The sequence below is a fragment of the Triticum aestivum genome, chromosome 5B, assembly GCF_018294505.1.
Source record: "Triticum aestivum cultivar Chinese Spring chromosome 5B, IWGSC CS RefSeq v2.1, whole genome shotgun sequence".
NCBI classification, from domain to species: Eukaryota; Viridiplantae; Streptophyta; class Magnoliopsida; order Poales; family Poaceae; genus Triticum; species Triticum aestivum.
Genome location: NC_057807.1, coordinates 623,696,757 through 623,716,948, shown reverse-complemented (window position 1 = coordinate 623,716,948; position 20,192 = coordinate 623,696,757). Strand labels below are relative to the sequence as shown.

General features: G+C 43.9%; 1 protein-coding gene across 1 annotated transcript in view; it reads right to left on the bottom strand.

Moving 5' to 3' along the window:
- Positions 1-5,572: 5,572 nt before the first annotated feature.
- Positions 5,573-20,192, bottom strand: part of LOC123115128 (DNA (cytosine-5)-methyltransferase 1A-like) — a 19,682-nt gene continuing 5,062 nt past the window's right edge. Inside the window, exons 2-4 of the mRNA XM_044536380.1 lie at positions 6,361-6,466; positions 6,032-6,250; positions 5,573-5,677 (exon numbers count right to left, since the gene is read on the bottom strand). Of these exons, the coding sequence (XP_044392315.1) occupies positions 5,573-5,677; positions 6,032-6,250; positions 6,361-6,466 (430 nt within the window). The remainder of the gene's footprint in view (positions 5,678-6,031; positions 6,251-6,360; positions 6,467-20,192) is intronic.

The window sequence follows — 20,192 nt, the reverse complement described above, 5'->3', positions numbered from 1 at the left end:
GATCTGATAGATAGTCAGGCTTCTCAGCCTTTTTCATTTATAGATGTCTGTACTCAGACATGATAGCTTCCGCTTGTGCTTTGACTTGTATGCTCTAAGTGTTGGGTCATGAGACCCATGTTTGTAATATCTCGCTCCTCGGAGCCTAATGAATAAAGTACTTGTGTCGTAGAGTCATGTTGTGATGCTTCGTTGTATTTGCACATATCGAGCATATTGTGTGTGTGATTGAAATGCTTGGTATGTGTGGGATCTGACTATCTAGTTGTTTATCTTTAGTAGCCTCTCTTACCGGGAAATGTCTCCTAGTGTTACCGCTGAGCCATGGTAGCTTGCTACTGCTCTGGAACACTTAGGTTGGCCGGCATGTGTCCTTCTTCGTTCCTGTGTCTGTCCCTTCGGGGAGATGTCACGCTTTGAGTACCGGAGTCCTGTTAGCCCGCTACAGCCCGGTTTACCGGAGTCCTGCTAGCCCAGTGCTACAGCCCGGACCCACTTGCTGATGACCGACACGTTCGAAGCTGGGTCATGGATGCCTGTCCCTATAAGTCTGTGCCACTTTGGGTTTACGACTAGTCATGTCAGCCCGGGCTCTTTATCATATGGATGCTAGCGACACTATCATATACGTGAGCCAAAAGGCGCAAACGGTCCCAGGCAAAGGTAAGGCGACACCCGTGGGAACACCGTGCGTGAGGCCGCAAAGTGATATGAAGTGTTACCGGCTAGATCGATGTGACATCGAGTCGGGGTCCTGACACTTTCTCTGATGCTGAAATTATGAAGGTTCTAAAAGAGATGCCACCTGATAGAGCACCTGGTCCAGATGGTTTCAACGGTTTTTTTGTTAAGCGTTGCTGGCCAATCATTGAGCAGGACTTTCGGCGTCTTATCCTGGAATTTTATGAAGGGAAATTGTCTCTTGAGAATATGAATGGCTCTCTTATTACTCTAATACCCAAGATGCTCTCTCCTGAGGGACCTGATGATTTTTGGCCTATTTCTTTGACTAACACCTGTTTGAAGAGCAGATCAATTCAGGACTATTTAGCCTGGGCTTTTGAATATATACACCAATGCAAACAGTCAAAGAGACCCATCCTAATATTGAAGCAGGATTTTGCAAAGGCATTTGACACTGTGGAAATTGAGGTTATTTTGCAAATGCTCAAGTACAAGGGGTTTGATGATAAGTGGATTGGCTGGGTCAAAGACATCCTTTCTACATGATCTTTTTCTGTTTTGCTCAATGGCATACCTGGAAAACAGTTTAAGTGCAAGTATGGTGTCAGACAGGGTGATTCTCTCTCACCTTTGCCATTTGTAATTGCTGCTGACCTGTTGCAGTCAGTGGTTAACCATATGTTCTCTCAGGGAACCTTAACCCTCCCAATTCCATCACATGACCAGGATTTCCCTATAATTCAGTATGCTGATGACACTGTCATTTTCTTGTCTGCCAGAGATGATGAGTTGGTTGCCCTTAAAAATATGTTGCTCACCTTTCAAAAATCCACTGGGCTAAAAGTAAATTTTGCAAAGTCTTCCATGATTCCTTTGAATATAGATGAGGTGGAAGCCGCCAGGTTAGCTGATCTGCTTGGATGCCAAATTGGTCAGTTCCCTTTTACATATCTGGGTTTGCCTCTTGGCACTACCAGGCCCAGAATTGTGGATTTCATGCCCTTATTGGATGCTTTGGAAAGGAGATTGACATCCAGCTCCTCCATGTTAAATCAAGGTTCCAGGTTGCAGTTGTTAACTTCTGTCTTGACCTCCATGCCCATATACTTCCTCTGCAGTTTGCAGCTTCCACCTGGAATTATTAAACAACTGGAAGTGATTTTTAGGCAGTGTTTGTGGAGAGGAAGCAGTGATGCACCTAAGCAATCTTTGGCTACCTGCGACCTTGTTTGCAGGCCAAAGGAAAAAGGAGGACTCGGAGTGATTAACTTGTATATTCAGAATAAGGGTCTCGTTCTCAAGCACCTCCACAAATTCGTCAATAAAGCTGATATACCATGGGTTACTTTGATCTAGAACAGTTATTATGCTGATGGTATCCCCCATGCTACAGCCCCAGTTGGTTCATTTTGGTGGAGAGATATCCTAAAGATCTCTGATGCATATACTGCTATTGCATCAGTTCACATCAATATGGGAGACTCTGCCCTCTTTTAGTCTGATGCTTGGCTCATTAATGGCTCTTCCAGACCTCTATGTTGGAGATTACCTAGACTTTTCTCCTTTGTTATCAATGACAAAATTTCTGTGCATGAATTCTTCATCTGTCAGGACTTATATTCAATATTCTTTTTGCCACTGTCACATGAGGCTGCCTTGGAATTGCAAGTTCTGGAAACTTGGCTCCTGGATCTACACAGGAATATCACTTTGCCAGATGTTTGGATTTGGCCTGGGAAATCTGGTGGCTATTCTGCTAAGAGCTTCTACACCCTCATGCATTCTCATTTGCCAACTATTTTGCCCTGCAAATGGTTGTGGGACAGAAAGTGCATTATGAAGATCAAAGTCTTTGGTTGGTTGTTATTCTTTGACAGACTCAACACCAAGGACTTGTTAATTCACAGACATTGGAGATCTCCTTTGGACGACAATATTTGTGTTATCTGCAATGAGTTGGTCTATGAGGATAGGTTGCACCCGTTCTTCAATTGTAACTTCAGTCGCCGGGTGTGGAATTATCTTTCCATTGATTGGACCAGGAGCCCGGAGATTCAACAGTGTATCCAGCATGCAAGATCAAGATTCAAGCATCCTTTCTTCTTTGAGGTTATGCTCACTGAAGCTTGGAATATATGGATCCTCAGGAATGGTAGGATATTCAGAGGGGAAAATGCAACCTTTGCTGCTTGGAAATGTAATTTTGTACATGACATTACTCTTCTAGCTAATAGAATGCGAGTAGATACTAGGACCAAGTTGTCTGCTTGGATTAACTCTCTGACTTAAGTTCAGGTAGGTAGGTAGGTTTTTTCCTTTTCTACCCTTTAGATCTTGTAATTTCCCTCTGCTTGTACAGTTGACACTTTGTTTTTTTACAATAAAGGGCTGTGGAGCTTTGCTCCACAATAAATATTCAAAAAAAAATTTAAGGCCCATTTTGACTACACATGTTTGTTCGTTTGTATGGCGTCCAGGAAATGTTTGGGCGTGTTGGCCCCCGTTTCAATGATATAGCATATTCAAAGAATTATCCTACTCTATACTATCGCCTCTAAAAAACATACACTATACAATAAAAAGACTAAGGCATAAAAATGTAGAATAATCCTACACTATACAATAACGAAATTACAGCCGAATATACCCCCTGGGCATTATAGTTCGGCACCAGTGATAATAAAGTGTACACAAACATCAAATTACATACACTGGACAAATAAAGCTCATACATCAAGGACACGCATCAACAAAACTTACCATTTGAACTATAATCTCTTCAAAAAATAGGATTGGCCGGATTCAGATAGCACAAATTTTAGTCTGCAAAATCTCCAATTCCTTCGTGGTTACCTCAGTTTCTCATTTCATTTTTTTGACTCCTGCATCTAATACCTGCAAGTCTAGTCTCAACTTGTTGACTGCACATTGAAAATCATGTACACATTGTCTTGCCACCTCTAGTTGATGCTCAAGAACATCAACACATGACAATTCCAATCCATAATCATTTGGTAACGACCATGCCGCACTGCACGCAGATCTTTGTGTTGATGTCACTTCATCCTGAAATGTTTCTGTAAGTACACATGACTAGGGCAAAAATATAGTTACAACAATGAAGGGAGCAAGACAAACTATTTTGTACATGAAAAAACAGGACTAACAATAATGTTACATGTGATGAAGCATAAGCTGGTGATATTGTAAAAAATATAAAAATGGTAGTCTTTGCAGCCCGCATACAGAAATCTCTCTTAGCTCACTAGAGGATCATGATATTGGGGCCAAATCCAAAACACATACATGTTACAAATTTAGACGACACGTTGCATATAAGTAAGCAAGCAGTTGACCATTCTGTAGCTCAATTAAAGTCTTAGGGAGCATAATGAACAACAGAGGGATTCATACAAACCTACTACAACAAGCAAAACTATGCAATCATTAGCCTAGTATAAACTAGAATGTGAGCCTCATGTAGTAATAGTTGGTTAATAGACTTCAAAGCTTCAGGCACAATTCGCCAGCGTAATTAAATGGTAAGGCCTTTAATTATGTCAACTAATAGTTATACAAGTACCCAACATCAGACATCATTGTTTGGGCATCTCATTAACTGAGGACAAATAAAGCAATTGAAAAGAGCAATTTAACTATGTCTGAAACAAACAAGCAATTGAACTGTTGAGTTGGATACAATTACTTACCTTAACTGGTTGAACAGGCTCGGCGTTGCTCCTCCTTCTCTTGCAAGGCTCATTCCTAACATCTTGTACTTCAAAATCCTCAATCTTATCTTCATTGCACCCCCTCTGCAAGGTGACACAAACTAGTTACTCGTCTCCTTGGAAGATAAATATGCATACTTTCCAGTCTGTGAACAACACAAAAGGATGAGATTATAACAAAACAACACCACATAATGAAACATGCCACATCTCTTGCGCGCAATGAAATGAGCATTTACTATGTGTGCACTATGTAAAAACTAGGCATACCTTTGAACTGGATCTCCAGGTACTCTTGGAGAGCCTCCTTTAGTGTACAGCCAAACCTTTATGTCACCTATGGCTTAGACAATCCCCCACTACAGCATCACTTAGTGTTTAAATCGTTGACAAGCTCTGTAAGAGTGTTAGGTCAAGAAAAACAAGTAATCAAAGCAAACAACCCTAGTATGGCTGGCTGATACAAGCAAGCAATTAAAAAGATGTGTGAACAAATCTTACATATCAAGAAAAGAAGCAAAGAAGGAGGCTTAAAGACCATCACTTGACTGACCAGATTTAAGGGGCATTTAAACATCATGTGCAATGTATGAACTACCATAAACATTGCATATTCCAGATTTTACAATGGAATGCACATGTATTAGGTTATGCCATGTATGATGATGCCTAAATGTACACTATAGCACATAGGAGTGATTCATCATTGCACGCACAATTGAATTGCAGGTTAAGGGCTAGTTCTATTAAGCCTTTTTAGAGCTTATTGTCAAAATAAGCCATAAAAGATTTAAATAAGTCATTTTTTAGTTATGGACTTGGGCTTAACTTATTTCGCTTTGGAGGGGGTTGTTTCCAGTAGAAGCTTCTTCCCTAGCGCGCATGCAAGGGGAGGTGGTACCGTGCAAAATGTCCCTTCTATTAAGAAGACCTCCCGGCCATGAGGCTTATCCAGTGGATGTTTTTTATTTGCATTCACGCCTTTTAGCAAGAGCCGCTAAATTAAGTTCTCTTTTAGGTGAAGGAAGTATGACCGCTTTTCATTAGTAATTACAATCCGGAACAGAATGAGGATAATGTATTGGCAAGAACAGGCTGGCTTTCATGTCCATAAGTTCTCTTTGTCACATACATCCATCGCTTTCGTCTTTCTTGGCTTACTCAGGTGATCTAATTAATGGGCAAGCCCCACTCAAAGCAATCCCGATCTGCCTGTGCTTGCTCCGGATGTTGCCAGTGAAATGGTAGCCATCAGGGAAGCCCTGCATCCATGTCATGCCGTGGGATCAGATCAAAGATCTTCAGAAAGATAGCAGCAGATCTGATTCATGGCAATGTGCATTGGATTCTGATCTGCCTGTACCTGCCATGGAGATTAAGCCAGATGGCAAATGAGGCAATTGCTCTTGCACGAGCATAGAAGTATGATCTGATTCTGATAAAATAGCTCAATCTACTCTAGTACCATTGGTGGGAACAAAATCTACTGTCTACTATGCTTCATTTTAGCCAAGTGTAGTTGCCGAGGCACAAGTGATGCATTACTGTATACTACCCACTATGCAGTAGCAATTTCGAGAGTGTTGATAGGGATATCTGCAAGAGTACTTGCTTACCTGGGATCGCACACATTCACGAACAGTGATGATCCTGTCCTTATCAGGGTGGAAGCACATGCCGACCCTCCCCATTGGCTGGGAATCTGTCACTGATGTGGGGAAGTTGCCCTCCCAGTCCAGCCTCCCATACAGGCCTTTCCACTGATTGTTCCTCTTGGATGTATTGAGAAAGTACCTAGGGATCAGATCCACCATTTTCCCTGTGGATAGCTTCACCTGTACTATTCACATGATGAAAATTAGCTGCTAGTACAACACATGGTTGCTTACTAAGAATGTAGAGAGTAGCAAAGAATGTGAATAAGATGGCTAAAACTGAATGCTACCTTCTCATCTGGCAGGTCATGCCAGTCACAGCCAGGGCATTTTGGGATGTGCTTGAACCTTATGAGATTCAACTCGTTCATCTTTTTGGATATGTGGTTGTCGGATCTCGGGTTTCGGCAAAACCCTTAAGGTTCAAACTCTGGGGTACGCGCGAAGATCTCCCCCTACCGAACCACACCCTTAACCTCGCTACGATCTCCAAGGCTAGCTCGACGAACTCGCAACACAAGGGACACAAGATTTATACTGGTTCGGGCCAGTGTTATGGTGTAATACCCTACTCCAGTGTTGTAGTGGTGGATTGCCTCTTGGGCTAGGGATGAACAGTACAAGGGGAAGAACAGCCTCCTGAGGCAAGGTGTTCTTGTGCTTGGTGGATTTGTGTGGGTGAGGATTACTCAAGATGAGATGCCTCCTACTATGGTGGCTAGTCCTATTTATAGAAGCCCTGGTCCCAAATATTGAGTGGGAATGGATCCCACAACGGCCAATTTGAAAGGGGACAACTAGTACAGCTTATCCTGACAAAAGTAGTCTTCGCGTACCAAAGGCTCTGGAGGTGACACCGTCTTCGGCTCCATGATGACCCCCGTCCCGCCATCCTGCTGGTCTTGGTCTCGTTGCACCGATATGGAAACCTTTACCTGATGCCTCGATACTCCTCGCCTGAACTTGCCTCCTTAGCACCAAAGAGGAAACAAGGACACTGTGCGCGCTGGCGCCCGCCTGGTCTCGTTCATCATGGCTCACATCACTGGAACCTCGTGAGATTTGCCTTGCCTTGATCCCTCAGCCCCTCGCGAGCCAGTCTGGTGAGGCCGCTCCCGAGGACGTCTTGTGTCGTTCGCCTCGCGAGGTTTGGCCCCTCGCGAGGGTCTTGAAAGATTGTTGGCAAAGATCAGCCGTACGGGCCCGCTCGCAGAGCCACACCATGGGTTGCAGGCACGCAAGTCTGCGGACCACTGTTCCCAGAATGCCGACAGTAGCCCCCGGGCCCAAGGCGCGCTCGGGCTTGGCTTCGGGGCGAAGCCAAACGGCAAGTGTGGAGCACCGCGGGCCCCAATAGCCTGCAACTTTGGTCGACGCGTGGTGGCTGATTGGACGTGGGCGTCTCCGCTTCCGCATGCTGCCTCGGCAACTGTCTGACTTGACAAGTCCCTACGATATGCAAGGAAAAACCATCATTACCTGTCATCGTGGGGGCGCTGGTTGGCCTTCTCCTGCTATAAATGCGGAGGGTGGCAGAGCCCCCGTCGCCCATCTCTTCCCATTACGCTCGCTTCTCCCCCTTTGCTCCATTACCGCCACAAACGGCGCCCATTCGAAGGTTTTTTGCTGCGGAGAAAGGAAAGACTCCCCTCGATGGGCCGGGGCTGCTCCCGCCGAAGAAGAGGCCGGTCCACCGCCATGGTGCGACAGCGATGCAGGTGGTGACGAGGCCTTGGTGCGAGCGGCATCCTCCTGGGTACCCGTTACCCCTGTACGCCCAAGCCGAGGGCTCAGGAGGAAGAGGTGACGAGAGTCAGCGCGCGCGCCGTGGCCATGGTCGCCGTACCGCAGTGGCGCACGTCGCCACCCCTGGAGTCCACGCCACAGACTCTTCGCGCGAGCTTGTGCTATGGGCGGCGATGCCACCGAGCACTTGGATCCGCTTCCCCTCGTCCTTCTCTGCTGAGATGCCGCCGAGGGCACCCCTCGAGCTTTGGCTACAGCACGCACTACAAAAAAAATACACTTCCGTGATGATACGTGTTTGTCACAGTAGGTCGCGTTTTCTGTCATGCATGTACATCCATGACAAATTTATGACAGAAACAAGATAGTCATACCTGTGCTGTCGTAGAAGTGTTCCATGACATTACCAAAATTATCATCACGGAAGTGTCCACTTCCATGACGATAAATCGCGTGTCACTGAAGTGCTTTCGTCAAGGGTGACCGACACGTGGCATCCACCATAACGGAACGCCGTTAAGCTATCGGGTCGGATTTTGGATCCGATAACCCGTTAACAGCCACGACCAATGTCGATTTTCCACGTGTAAAATTCTCATTGGCTGATGGATCCACGCGTCAGATCCGCGTTCGCACATGTGTCACTCATCCAACGGTCGAGATAACCTATGATATGTTGACACGTGGACCGACCCAAAAGTGGCCCACAAAGTTTAAATGGTCCGGCCCAACCGAAGGCCCTAGCGGGCCATAATGGGCTGGCCCAGCTAAAGACCCACAAAATTTAGCGGACCATAATGGGCCGGCCCAGCTAAAGGCCCACACGAATTTGCAGACCATAATGAGCCGTCCCAGCTAAAGGCCACAAGATTTTGCGGACCATAATGGGACGGCCCAGCTAAAGGCCCACAAGATTCTGCAGACCATAACAGGCCGGCCTAGCTAAAGGCCCAACATTCTCTGTCAAATCGGCCCGTCAACGGCCTGTCCTAAACTTGTCATCAATGCGACCCATGGTCACTTCTGGCCCGTTAACTATCCGCTAAGTAATTTGGCCAAATTACGGCCCGGTGTATTTCCGGCCTTTTAAAGGTCCGGCTTCATTTGGGCCCATTTACAGGCCATCAAAACTTTCGGCCCATAAACGACCGTAAAGGATTTGGGTCATATTCGGCCATGTCTGACATTCGGCCCGTTAGAGGCCCACTATAGATTTGGGCCACTTTCGGCCTGTTGTCATTTCCGGCCTGTTAACGCCGGACGTAAACCATGGGCCATATGTGGCCCAACTTCATATAGGGCCCATTAATGGCCCATATAAAAATGGCGATAATCTAGCCCGACCGAAGTTCCGGCCTGTTAAAGGCCCGTGTATTAGGTCGGTGCATTTACGGCCCGTCCGAATTTCGGTCTGTCAAGGATCCGCATTGTAAATGGGCCACCATTTCGGCCTGCTAAGTCCAGTGGGTTATTTGGCACAATCAGGGCCCAATCTCACTTTCGGTCTATTAAAGGCCCATGTTTTTTATGGGCTCGAGATATTTATACCTGTAAAAGGCCTAATTTTACCGAGGGCCCAAATTATGTTTAGGCCTGTTAAAGGCCCACTACGGGCACAGGCTTACCAGAAAAATATGAAAGCTTATGCTGATTTAGGCCCAGATATTTTTAGTGGGCTACATGCCAATTTCGGCCCGTAATCGTTTTTAGCCCAATTGCAATGGGCCCGACGAATGTTGGCATGTTGGGCTCCTACGAAGCTTTCGGCTGAATACATTACTAAGATAAACCTACACTATACAAAAATAGCGTCGTAATTACTGCAGCCTATGGCAGCATCATAAATGTTGTATCACAACAAAATAAATTCCAACCATACAACAAAAGGCCTGTTGGCATAAAGTTTACAATCCTTCCAGATAAAAGCACCATCAGATGTATAGAAGCACAGATCATTTGACCTGAGTGCTAATGTCTCAGGCTGTAGAATCTGATCGAGCAGCACGATCTCCACCTTTTTTCTGCCATTGCTCTTGAACAACGAAGCGAATGTCTGATAGTCTGGTTTCAAAACCATTCATATCTTGACGACATTTCTCAACCACTATTCTTGTTTCCGAAACAACGTCCATCAGGGATTGGACTTGTGTCTGGAGCACAGATATATCACTCTGTCTAGCAGGTAGATTTTGTTCAGAAGGCGATTTGGACGAGGTTACCTTGACAACCAACCTAGAATTACGTAGGAAGGTGCTTTTTGCACTGTTAGTGGAGAGATACTAACACACTACAGCAAGAGGTGACATTGTGCCTGTAGTAGCCTCGTCACCTTCAGGTGGTTGTGGCTGTTCAATCATTTGTTCCATAGCTTCCTGAAAGTTTGAACTTGTAGATTAGTGTAACAGATAATTTACTATTGAGATAAAAACAAACAAAATAGGTTAAACGTTTACACATAACTTATTTTGGTGAACTACTGTAATACATTAGCATGTATTATAGTGCCAGCTACATAATAAAATCACTTTCGGAACATATGTCCATGTAGCATGCCTACTGTATTGTCTATTTCCTCACATTCGTTGACATTTAAGGATAAACAGACTTGGTTTAAAGTAGGATGAACATAGCATGACATCATTAATTTCATGGGGAAACAGATATAAAACAAACAGGCTATTTTATCATTGCATGCGCACGTGAACATAACAACTAGATTACAGATCAAGACCAAAAGAATATCCTTCATCTCTTTTAAACCATGTAAGGTGAAATGATACGTTAAGACAACTATCTATAAAAGTGAACAGGGTAACTGACATTGGCTGCAAACCAAGTAGTTAAATGAACACATCGCAGTACCAATCAGTTCAAGGCAGGAGGAGTAAGGACTTACAACAACGTCTTGAACTGGTGTGCTCATGCCCTTCATCTTGCGGGTGTGGCAATCCTTGAAGATTTGCACTACATTCGGTTCAGGTTCTTTTTGGTCCACACGGGCTTTCCTCTGTATTTGGAACAAGTCAATATAGATATGATAATATGGCACACAAAAAAGAAGGAAGTAGCAGCTATTTACAAGAGCCTTGCAGTGTGCAATATAGCTATGAGATCCTGTTGTCTATTGGAATTTCACTTTAGAACGGTTGGTTTTGTTCTTCAAACAGTTAGCCTAGAACAAGATACACTTGTAAGGCACATACATAAATACAAGTTCAATATGTGGTCTGATCAAATACATATAGCCTACCTGATACTTTGGATCAGACCAGTGTTTAACGAGGGCTGTCCAGTCTTCATCTGTAATATATTCCACTGGAGATGTTTGGGCGATTTCATTGTTAGCCTTGCCTTCAAAGTGAGATTTTCTAAGGTGGTACCGATATTGTCGCAGAGCAGACTGAAAAACATGAGTGCATGCTTGTTTAGTTGCATCATCTTTCAGATCCAACTTGAACCTCATCTATTGAAAAAAGAATGTGAGTCTTATTAGGAGGAAGCTAGAAAGTATGGGACAGAGGAAGACAATATTACTAATTGCGATGAATAACATTACTTACGGATAAATGGTCAAGGAAGGTGTTAAACTGGGTATTGTCTTTCTGATTCCTGTACTGGATCCATGTTGGGAGGATATGTGCATGACACCTAACGGCAACGGCTTCCTCTGATACTAACTTGGCTGACTCTGTTGCATCACGTGGCCTTTTTAAACCTGCCTCAAAATGGATCTCCATTCTTCCTCCTTTAGATTTTGTTAATCTGTCAAGCATTATCCCTGATGTCTGTTTCCGCTTGCACCGTGGTGCTAGTTCAACAACGAATATGGTAAGTGTTAGTGTACATCAAATTGTGAGAGTACATATAAAGGAGCATGCAACTGCAACTTGACTCGGTCAGGTACCGTCTTGGTGTTGATGCTCATGAGGTTCATCTGATCTTGCCAAGTCTTGTTGTGTCAGCAGTGCTTCAGAAGTAGTGTTAGGTGTGAAGGCAGCTTGGGAACTGGCCAGTTCCGGAGCAAACGAACGAGTAACTGGTTGAGATGCTGGTACAATTGAAGCGGACGCTACAGCTGGTGGAGCACGTGATACTGTGTGTATAGATTTAGCCGGTGGACTTGGACCTTCTACTGCACTATAAGTACCAGCAGAATCTCGACGGCAGATCCTTTTCTGTTTCACCCTGCGAGTAACAACACTCCCTACTATATTATTTTACTTGCTCTTTTTTGACTTTGCCATGTCAAGTTGTACCCACAACACAAAAGAATAAAATTACTCTTCAAAACTCATTGATGCATGATACAGACAAGCAATACTTTGATGTAAGACAACCGTATGAGGATGGAATATGTAAGAAAAATAGGATGGCATGACATATTCACAGCTAAGATGTGCAAACTAAGCTGAAGGATTTTCAAGAAAATAGAAGTAATGCAAGCTAGACACCATATGAAAGATGCAACCAATATTACTCTGCCAAGTTAAAAGTGTCTTGTCATAAGTGGCAATTCGAAAAATTAGAAGCAGTACAACATAGAAATCAATGCAAGATGCAACCACTATCAAACTTCCATGTTAAAAGCGACCAATCATGAGTGACTAATGCGGGATACACAACAGCAGTACTTTGATGTAAGAACATGGTATGATAGATAGATGAAGTGTATTCTAGACACAGAAAGCCATGTCATATGCACATGTATAACGTATAAACTCGGTAGGTGCAATTTAATCAAAATAGAAGAAATACAGGCTAGACAACATAGGCAACATGAAACCAATTATCACACTGTCAACATAGAGCAAGCACCTGCGATGGTGGAGTACGGGAGATGAACTCATCATGTAGACTGTGGACTTCAACTTCATTAGCAGTAGCAGTGGCAAATCTAGAGAGTCTCTATTTGCGTCGGTGCGGAGGACCACCAACATCCCCTAACTTACTCTTTTCCTTTCTATTTTCTGATATTTCCTTATGAAGTCAAAACCACAAGAAGATGAATAGAATTAGCTCTGCATAACTGGTTGATGCATGATACAGACGAACACTACTTTGATGTAAGGCAAGCGCATGATAGGAGGATGGAATATATACAAAAAAGACAGCATTTCATATTCACACGTATGATAGGAGGATGGAATATGTATGAAAAAATAGTAAGCTGAAGGCATTTCAACAAAATTAGAAGAAATGAAAGCTAGGCACCATATGAACATGCAACCAATATCACTCTATCAGGTAAAAAGTGTCTCGTCGTAAGTGCCATTTCGAGAAATTAGAAGCAGTACAAGCTAGAAGACAATGCAAGATGCAACCTACATCACAGTCCCAAGTTAATTGTGTCTTATGGGTGAGTGATCATTGCAGGTATAAGTTGTAAGCTACGTAGATGCAATTCAACATAATCAGAAGCAATACAAACTAGACATCATATGGAAAACGCAACCACATATAACAGTTCCAAGTAAGAGCAAGCACCTGTGATGGTGGAGTAGGGGAGATGTGCTCATCATGTACACGTATGTTCTAGAAACAGGAACACGTGTCATATTCACATGCATTATGTGTAAAGTAAGCAGATGCAATTCAAGTTAGAAGCAATACAAGCTAGACATCGTACGCAACATGCAACCACATATAATAGTGCCAAGTTAGAGCAAGCACCTGTGATGGTGGAGTAGGGGAGATGTGCTCATCATCTACACAACTACGTTGACTGTCTAGCCTTGCGTTGTCTTGCGAATCTTGTTGGGAGGATGGCGGAGTAGAATCTGTAGAGAACCTCCGTTTCAGTTGCTCGGAAGGACCACCAGCATCCAATGCCTTGCCAATTTCCTTCAGCTTTATTGATTTTGCATTGTGAGGTCATACCAACAAGAAAAATTAATATCATTCGCTCTTCGGAACTCATTCATGCATGATACTGACAAACACTACTCTGATGAAAGGCAAAGTCATGATACGAGGATGCAATATGTACGAAAAAAATGGACGGCTTGACATATTCACACCTATGATGTGGTAACTAAGCAGAAGGCACTTCAACAAATTAGAAACACTTCAAGACACCATATGGAAGGTGCAATCAATATCACTCTGCCAAGTTAAAACTGTCTCGTCATAGGTGGCGTTCATCAAACTAGAAGCAATACATGCTAGAAATCATATTCAGGATGCAAACCAATATCACACTACCAACTTAAAGGTGTCCCACCATAAGTGACTGATGCAGGATACACAAGAAGAGTAGTTTCATGTAAGAAGATGGTGTGATAGACAGATATAGTATGTACCAAAAACAGGAAAGCGTGTCATATTCACATGTATCATGTGTAAGCTAAGCAGATGCAGTTTACACTAATTAGGAGCAATACGAGCTAGAAACCATATGCAACATGCAAGCAGATATCACACTGCTAAGTTAGAGCAAGCACCTTGGATGGTGGAGTAGGGGAGCGGAGACTTGGACCTTGTAATGCACTATCAGTACAAGGAGAATTGGTACAGATGCTCCGTTTACGTTGCTGCAGAGGACCACCATCATCGCCTTCCTTACTCTTTTCCTTCCTCTTTCTTGATTTTGCCTTGTCAAGTCAAACCCACAAGAAAAAGGAATAAAATTTGCTCTTCAGAGCTCATTGATGCATGATACTGACGAACACTACTTTCATGTAAGGCAGCCGCATGTTAGGAGGATGGAATATGTATGAAAAACAGGACGGCGTGACATATTGACATGTATGATGTATAAATGTAAACTAAGCACAAGGTGCTTGAACTTGTTAGAATCGATGCAAGCTAGAAACCATATGAAAGATGAAACCAATATCACTCTGCCAAATTAAAAGGGTGCCCGAACAAATGTATTTGACCAAATTAGAAGCAATACATGGCAACAGGCTAGAAATAATATGCAACATGCAACGAATAAAGGTGACTCATTGTAAGTGATTGATGCAGGATACAGAAGAGAGGTAGTTTCATGTAAGAACAAGGTTAACACATAGATGCAGTGTGTACCAAAAATAGGAAGGCATGTCATATTCACAGGTATAGTGTGTAAACTAAGCAGATGCAATTTACCCTAATTAGAAGCATTACAAGCTAGACACCATATGCAACATGCAACCACATATCACACTGCGAAGTTAGAGCAAGCACCTGTGATGTTGGTGTAGGGGAAGTGTGGTCTTCAGGTACAGAGCTATGTTCAATATCTTCATTTAGGCTTGCTATTTCTTGAAAAGCATGTGAAGAGGATGAAATTGCATTGTCTATAAGAGTATTGCGTCTCATATTAACCCACGCGCGTGACTGTCTCATCATTAGTGATAGATACAGGATACACAAGAACAGTAGTTCGATGTAAGAACATGGTGTGATAGGCAGATGTAGTATGTGCCAAAAACAGGAAGGCGTGTCATATTCACATGTATAATCTGTAAGCTAAGGAGATGCAATTTAACAAATTAGGAGCATTGATGAGGGATACACAAGAAAAGTAGTTTGATGTAAGAACATGGTTAATAGAAAGACGTAGTATGTACCAAAAACAAGAAAGGCATGTCATATTCACAGGTATAATGCGTTAACTAAGAAGATGCAATTTACCCTAATTAGAAGCATTACAAGGTAGACACCATATGCAACATGCAACCACATATCACACTACCAAGTAAGAGCAAGCACCTGTGATGGTGGTGTGGGGGAATTGCGGTGATCAACTAGAGAGCTATGTTGACTATCTTCATTTAGCCTTGCTGTTTCTTGAGAATCATGTGGGGAGGATGACACTGCACTCTTTAAACGAGTAGGGCGTCTCACAGTAACCCACCCGGGTGACTGTCTCATCATAAGTGATTGACGAGGGATACAAAAGAGCATTAGTTTGATGTACGAACATGGTTAATAGACATATGTAGTATGTATCAAAAATAGGAAGGCATGTCATTATGAAAGGTATAATGTGTAAAGTAAGCAGATGCAATTTAACCAAATTGGAAGCAATACAAGCTAGACACCATATGCAACATGCAACCACATTTTACAGCGCGAAGTTAAAGCAAGCACCTGGGATGGTTGTCTGTGGCAATTGAGATCATCAACTGCAGAGCTACGTTTACTGTCTACAACTGCTGACACTGCACCCATTAGAGCGCTGAAATGCTTAGTGCTTATCTTCGAATTACACTGGAGCGACTTCTGTCTTTTCTTTTCTGCATTCATCAAGACTGCGTCAGAGTCTGAAATACCCATGCATAAAAAACAATAGTGTGAGTATGGGTGAAGTTGTGCACAATTAGTATAGTGTAAAGGTAGCAGATAGCAGGTCGGTGAGAAATAAATGACGGGAGACATATGATAGCTCTACAACATGAATGACACACTAAATTACTATAGGATTCTATGAAAATAACAGTCAATTGAAAGCAAATAGGTCAGCCCATTTTTTTCTGCACCGTCTGATGTACAAAGAACGGGCAGATCGCCTTCATCTACCTCCAGCCAGTCAGTGTTGACGATCTTCCTCGAAACGCCAGCGACCATAGGCCCAGTATTCCTCCACTGCCTGCGCCCTCCCCTCGACCTTACCGCACCGCCGTGCTTGGCACCGCCCCCCGGCCATCCATTCAAGCCCCGCCGACCTCCAGATCGGGCGCAAGCAGCTCCTGCGCCCCACACCCCTATGATAGATACCAATGCGCCGCTTCCCCGAGGAACAGGCGGACTAGGTGCTCCGCGCGCCTAAGCGGGTGCTGCTTCTTTTAATTGCAGTTCAACTGACCTTGAATGGAAATCCAGGCGGGCTACTGACCTCTAGCAAAGGTGAAATAGTAAAAGGGAGGAAACCTTGTGCATTTAGTATCACAAAGAAGATGCAGTAAGAAGCGCTCAACTAGTTTCTTTCGTGGGATGAATACGGTGTGAGCGGAGACATAAGATTTGCACGAATAAGGGAAGAGGAGTACCTCTTTCTGCTGGCAGTGTTGTGTCATCCTTCTGTTTTTCTGACGATCTTCTTGTTGTTTGCCGGAAACTAGAAGTTGTGGAGGACGGTGCAGCCTTGGACGAACCCATGGCCAAGTTGTTGTGTGTTGTGCGGTGGCCGTTTGTCTGCGGTGGGGAAGCAGATCCGAGGCAGCGAACGACGGCATAGCGGGAACAGCTCCGGTGCGGTGCATGGTTGCGACAGTGGAGCCGCAGTAGTCAGGCGCAGGACAACGTGGTCGGAGTGGTTCTGGTACGGCGCACGTCGGCGTCGGCATCGTGGAGGCAGCTTTGCCTCAGCTTCAGCTGCTAAGTCCTTAAGGGCGTTGCGGTTGCGATTGCGTTGGACGACGACGTTGGGGTACCGACTTCGGCGTGATGGAGGAGGGCAGCAGTGGATTGGCCGCTATGCGGTGGAGAACGGAGGAGGCTGGGGTTTCGCGGCTGGTGGAGAGGGTGTTTTCGCGCCCACAGAGTATGAATGGGGAAACGGAGGGAGGCGGGGAACTAAGGGGGAACAATGTTTCGGTTTGAGAGGCGCTTGTTTGAAATTTGAGGAAAGTTACAAACTTTGCCCCCATCTAAAATTTCGGACATATTGCGAGTTGGGGGTAGGACAGTCATGTCAGGTGTCCCAAATGTGGGCGGGATAGATTTCGGCCGAGCGCATGGGTGTTTAGGCGCCCACGGCGTATGAATGCTTCTCGGAGGCGGCTGAGACTGGCGTCTTGGTGAAGTTACAAACCTACCCCGGTTTAGACCTTTGGAAATCGGGCCGATAGGCTACATAGGCCAGAGTCAGGACAATAATTTCCTACCACCAAACATTAGTCTCGCGCGGTTTCGGGTGACCAGAGGCCTATTTGGCGCTTCGTTCAATATTTGGGAGCAGACGCATTAACGTTTTCGGTTCTCTTGAATTGAACTTTCAGGATTTGTCAAACCTCACAAATCTTTACTCTTGAAAATCCTAAAGCTATGATTATTTTGGAATGTAGGGGGTACATTTGAATATACATTGTACACGAGTATATATTAAAAAATATGCAACTTACCTCGGTTCATGCATGGTTCCAGATATAATCTCCTTGGTTGCAAAAAATAAAAAGTTAGATATGTGTATGAATATATATAGCATGTTCAAACTCACAACAAAGATTGATGCCCCCTTTTACATCTGATTTACAAATGCCATTATCTCGGGTTCAAATAGATGAATGCACTTCCTATGAATTCGAATCTTTGAAATCCCCTTTATGTTGAATTCGACATGTATTCTATTTCGTAGCTAGCAATTTGGAATGTATCCATGCAAGTGACAAATGTATAAAGTGCTTCACACTAACAACATGGAGTGCACTAATTAATGTTTATATATGAATTGCAAAAGTATCCATTGCCTGTATTTCAAACCGCTCTCACTCTATGGATCGATAATATGAAATAAACACATGCACATGCTAGAATTCAATAGAGTATGGGTGTCTGATAGACCGATTTTCGTCCATACGCAATTTGCAAAATTCATGATCTCATCCAAAAATAATAATGTCATTTATATTTTAATTTAATGCGTAGAACCGCCTTTTACACGTAGATGCACTATGCCTCACCCCGTTCTCACAAAGGCGTTATATATCTCTCTATCTAACGCATAAGTGCACACACTTTATATGCATTGGCATTTCTCTTTCACACATGCTCACAGTCTCTCTCAGGGTGTCGAGGTGTCTCACGCACATGCTCTCTCCGTTTCTCTCTCTCTCTCTCTCTCTCTCTCTCTCTCTTTCTGACTACTATGTACCACTCTTTTCACTAATCTCACTTGGAAAACACTATTTCTCTCGCATGCATATATACACATGCACGGTCTCTACTAGCCCTCTATACGCACATATATGTGCCTACATGTCCCCCGCACGCACATTATCTTTAGGCCTCTCTCGCACACATTGCCCCCCTGACACACCTCTCTCTTAGTAGTTGGCAGATATGATTTCATCATATCATTCGGAAGGATATCCCTGGCCGTTAGGCTGGATGGTAATACGAGGCAAAGTTTTACCCTAGTTCGGATAGGACCCTTGCAGTTGAAGAAATAGCCTACTCCTGTTACTGTATATTAGTGATAGGGGTGTGTACAAAGTACACGTGAATACGAGACATTGTGCGTGTGTGTATACTATCGACGAACTAGCCTCCAAGTTTGTATAACATACTAAGGGCCTAGGGTTACAAATCATATATAGTTGGCTTATCACCAGTGGGGATAGAGTCCTCCGCGACTCTGGTAGCTTCGTGTTGTATGCCGAGTCCTCCACATGGGTCTTCGTATAACACGTCTCGGTCGAACCTATATGTGGCGCAGGATGGAACTGACCCATGAGTCTTCATGTTGACCCACCACAACAAGAAATGATGTGCCCACCACACCACACACGCAATCGGCCACTAAGAAAATAAGCATATACAATAGTACAACGGTATCTAGCTGATGATACGTCTCCATATTTTGTTGATGACACTGACGGACTTTGCATTTGATGCGTGCTCTGTATTTTGTTGACGACACTTACGGTCATTGTATTTGAAGCGAAAGCACGATATGGTCACTGGACTTCAGAATAAGCTCATCACGATCACAACATACATTTTCTCGTGCTAACCAACATGTGGTTGGATTGTTAGGAGGACAGTGGTTTCTCGAGCCCACCAAGGTTTAAGTACTAGTGCTTGCATTTATCTTGTGTTAATTTCAGTATTTTCCGGCGATGCACATTCAGTGGGAGGAGATGTTCCACTCGACTACGATGCACCTACGGTGACTTCCTAAAATCTCAAGATCATATATGCTGGCCCACTCTCTCGAAGGTGCTCATAGGGGTAGGGTTCGCCTGTGTTCGCTTATAGCGGTGAGTGCTTGCGCGTATATATGAGCCATTGCGTTTGTACCGTGTTAAACAAATACATGTCATGATTATACGGTCACTGGATCACCCGTACAACTTCATATTTTGTTGATGACACAATCAATTGACCAGTCAAACGTTCCACGCGGCGCAACTAGTGTTGCACCATCGAGGCGCGTAACCGTGGGGCCCACCTGTCAGCCCATATATGAAAAGAAAGAAATGGTAGTATGAGTCTGTACCGTGTTAATAAAATAGGAGTACATTTTAGGGTGATCATACGGTCACTGGCTCACCATACAACTCCGTAATTTGTTGATAACATGATCAATTGACCAGTCAAACGGTCCACATTCAGCAGCGCACATTACCATAGGGCTCACCCATCAGCGCGTATATGAATGACAAAAATGGTAATAAATTAGTGGTTGGTTGGTATTCAAAGTCGTGAGACCTCTGGTTGGCAGTCACCG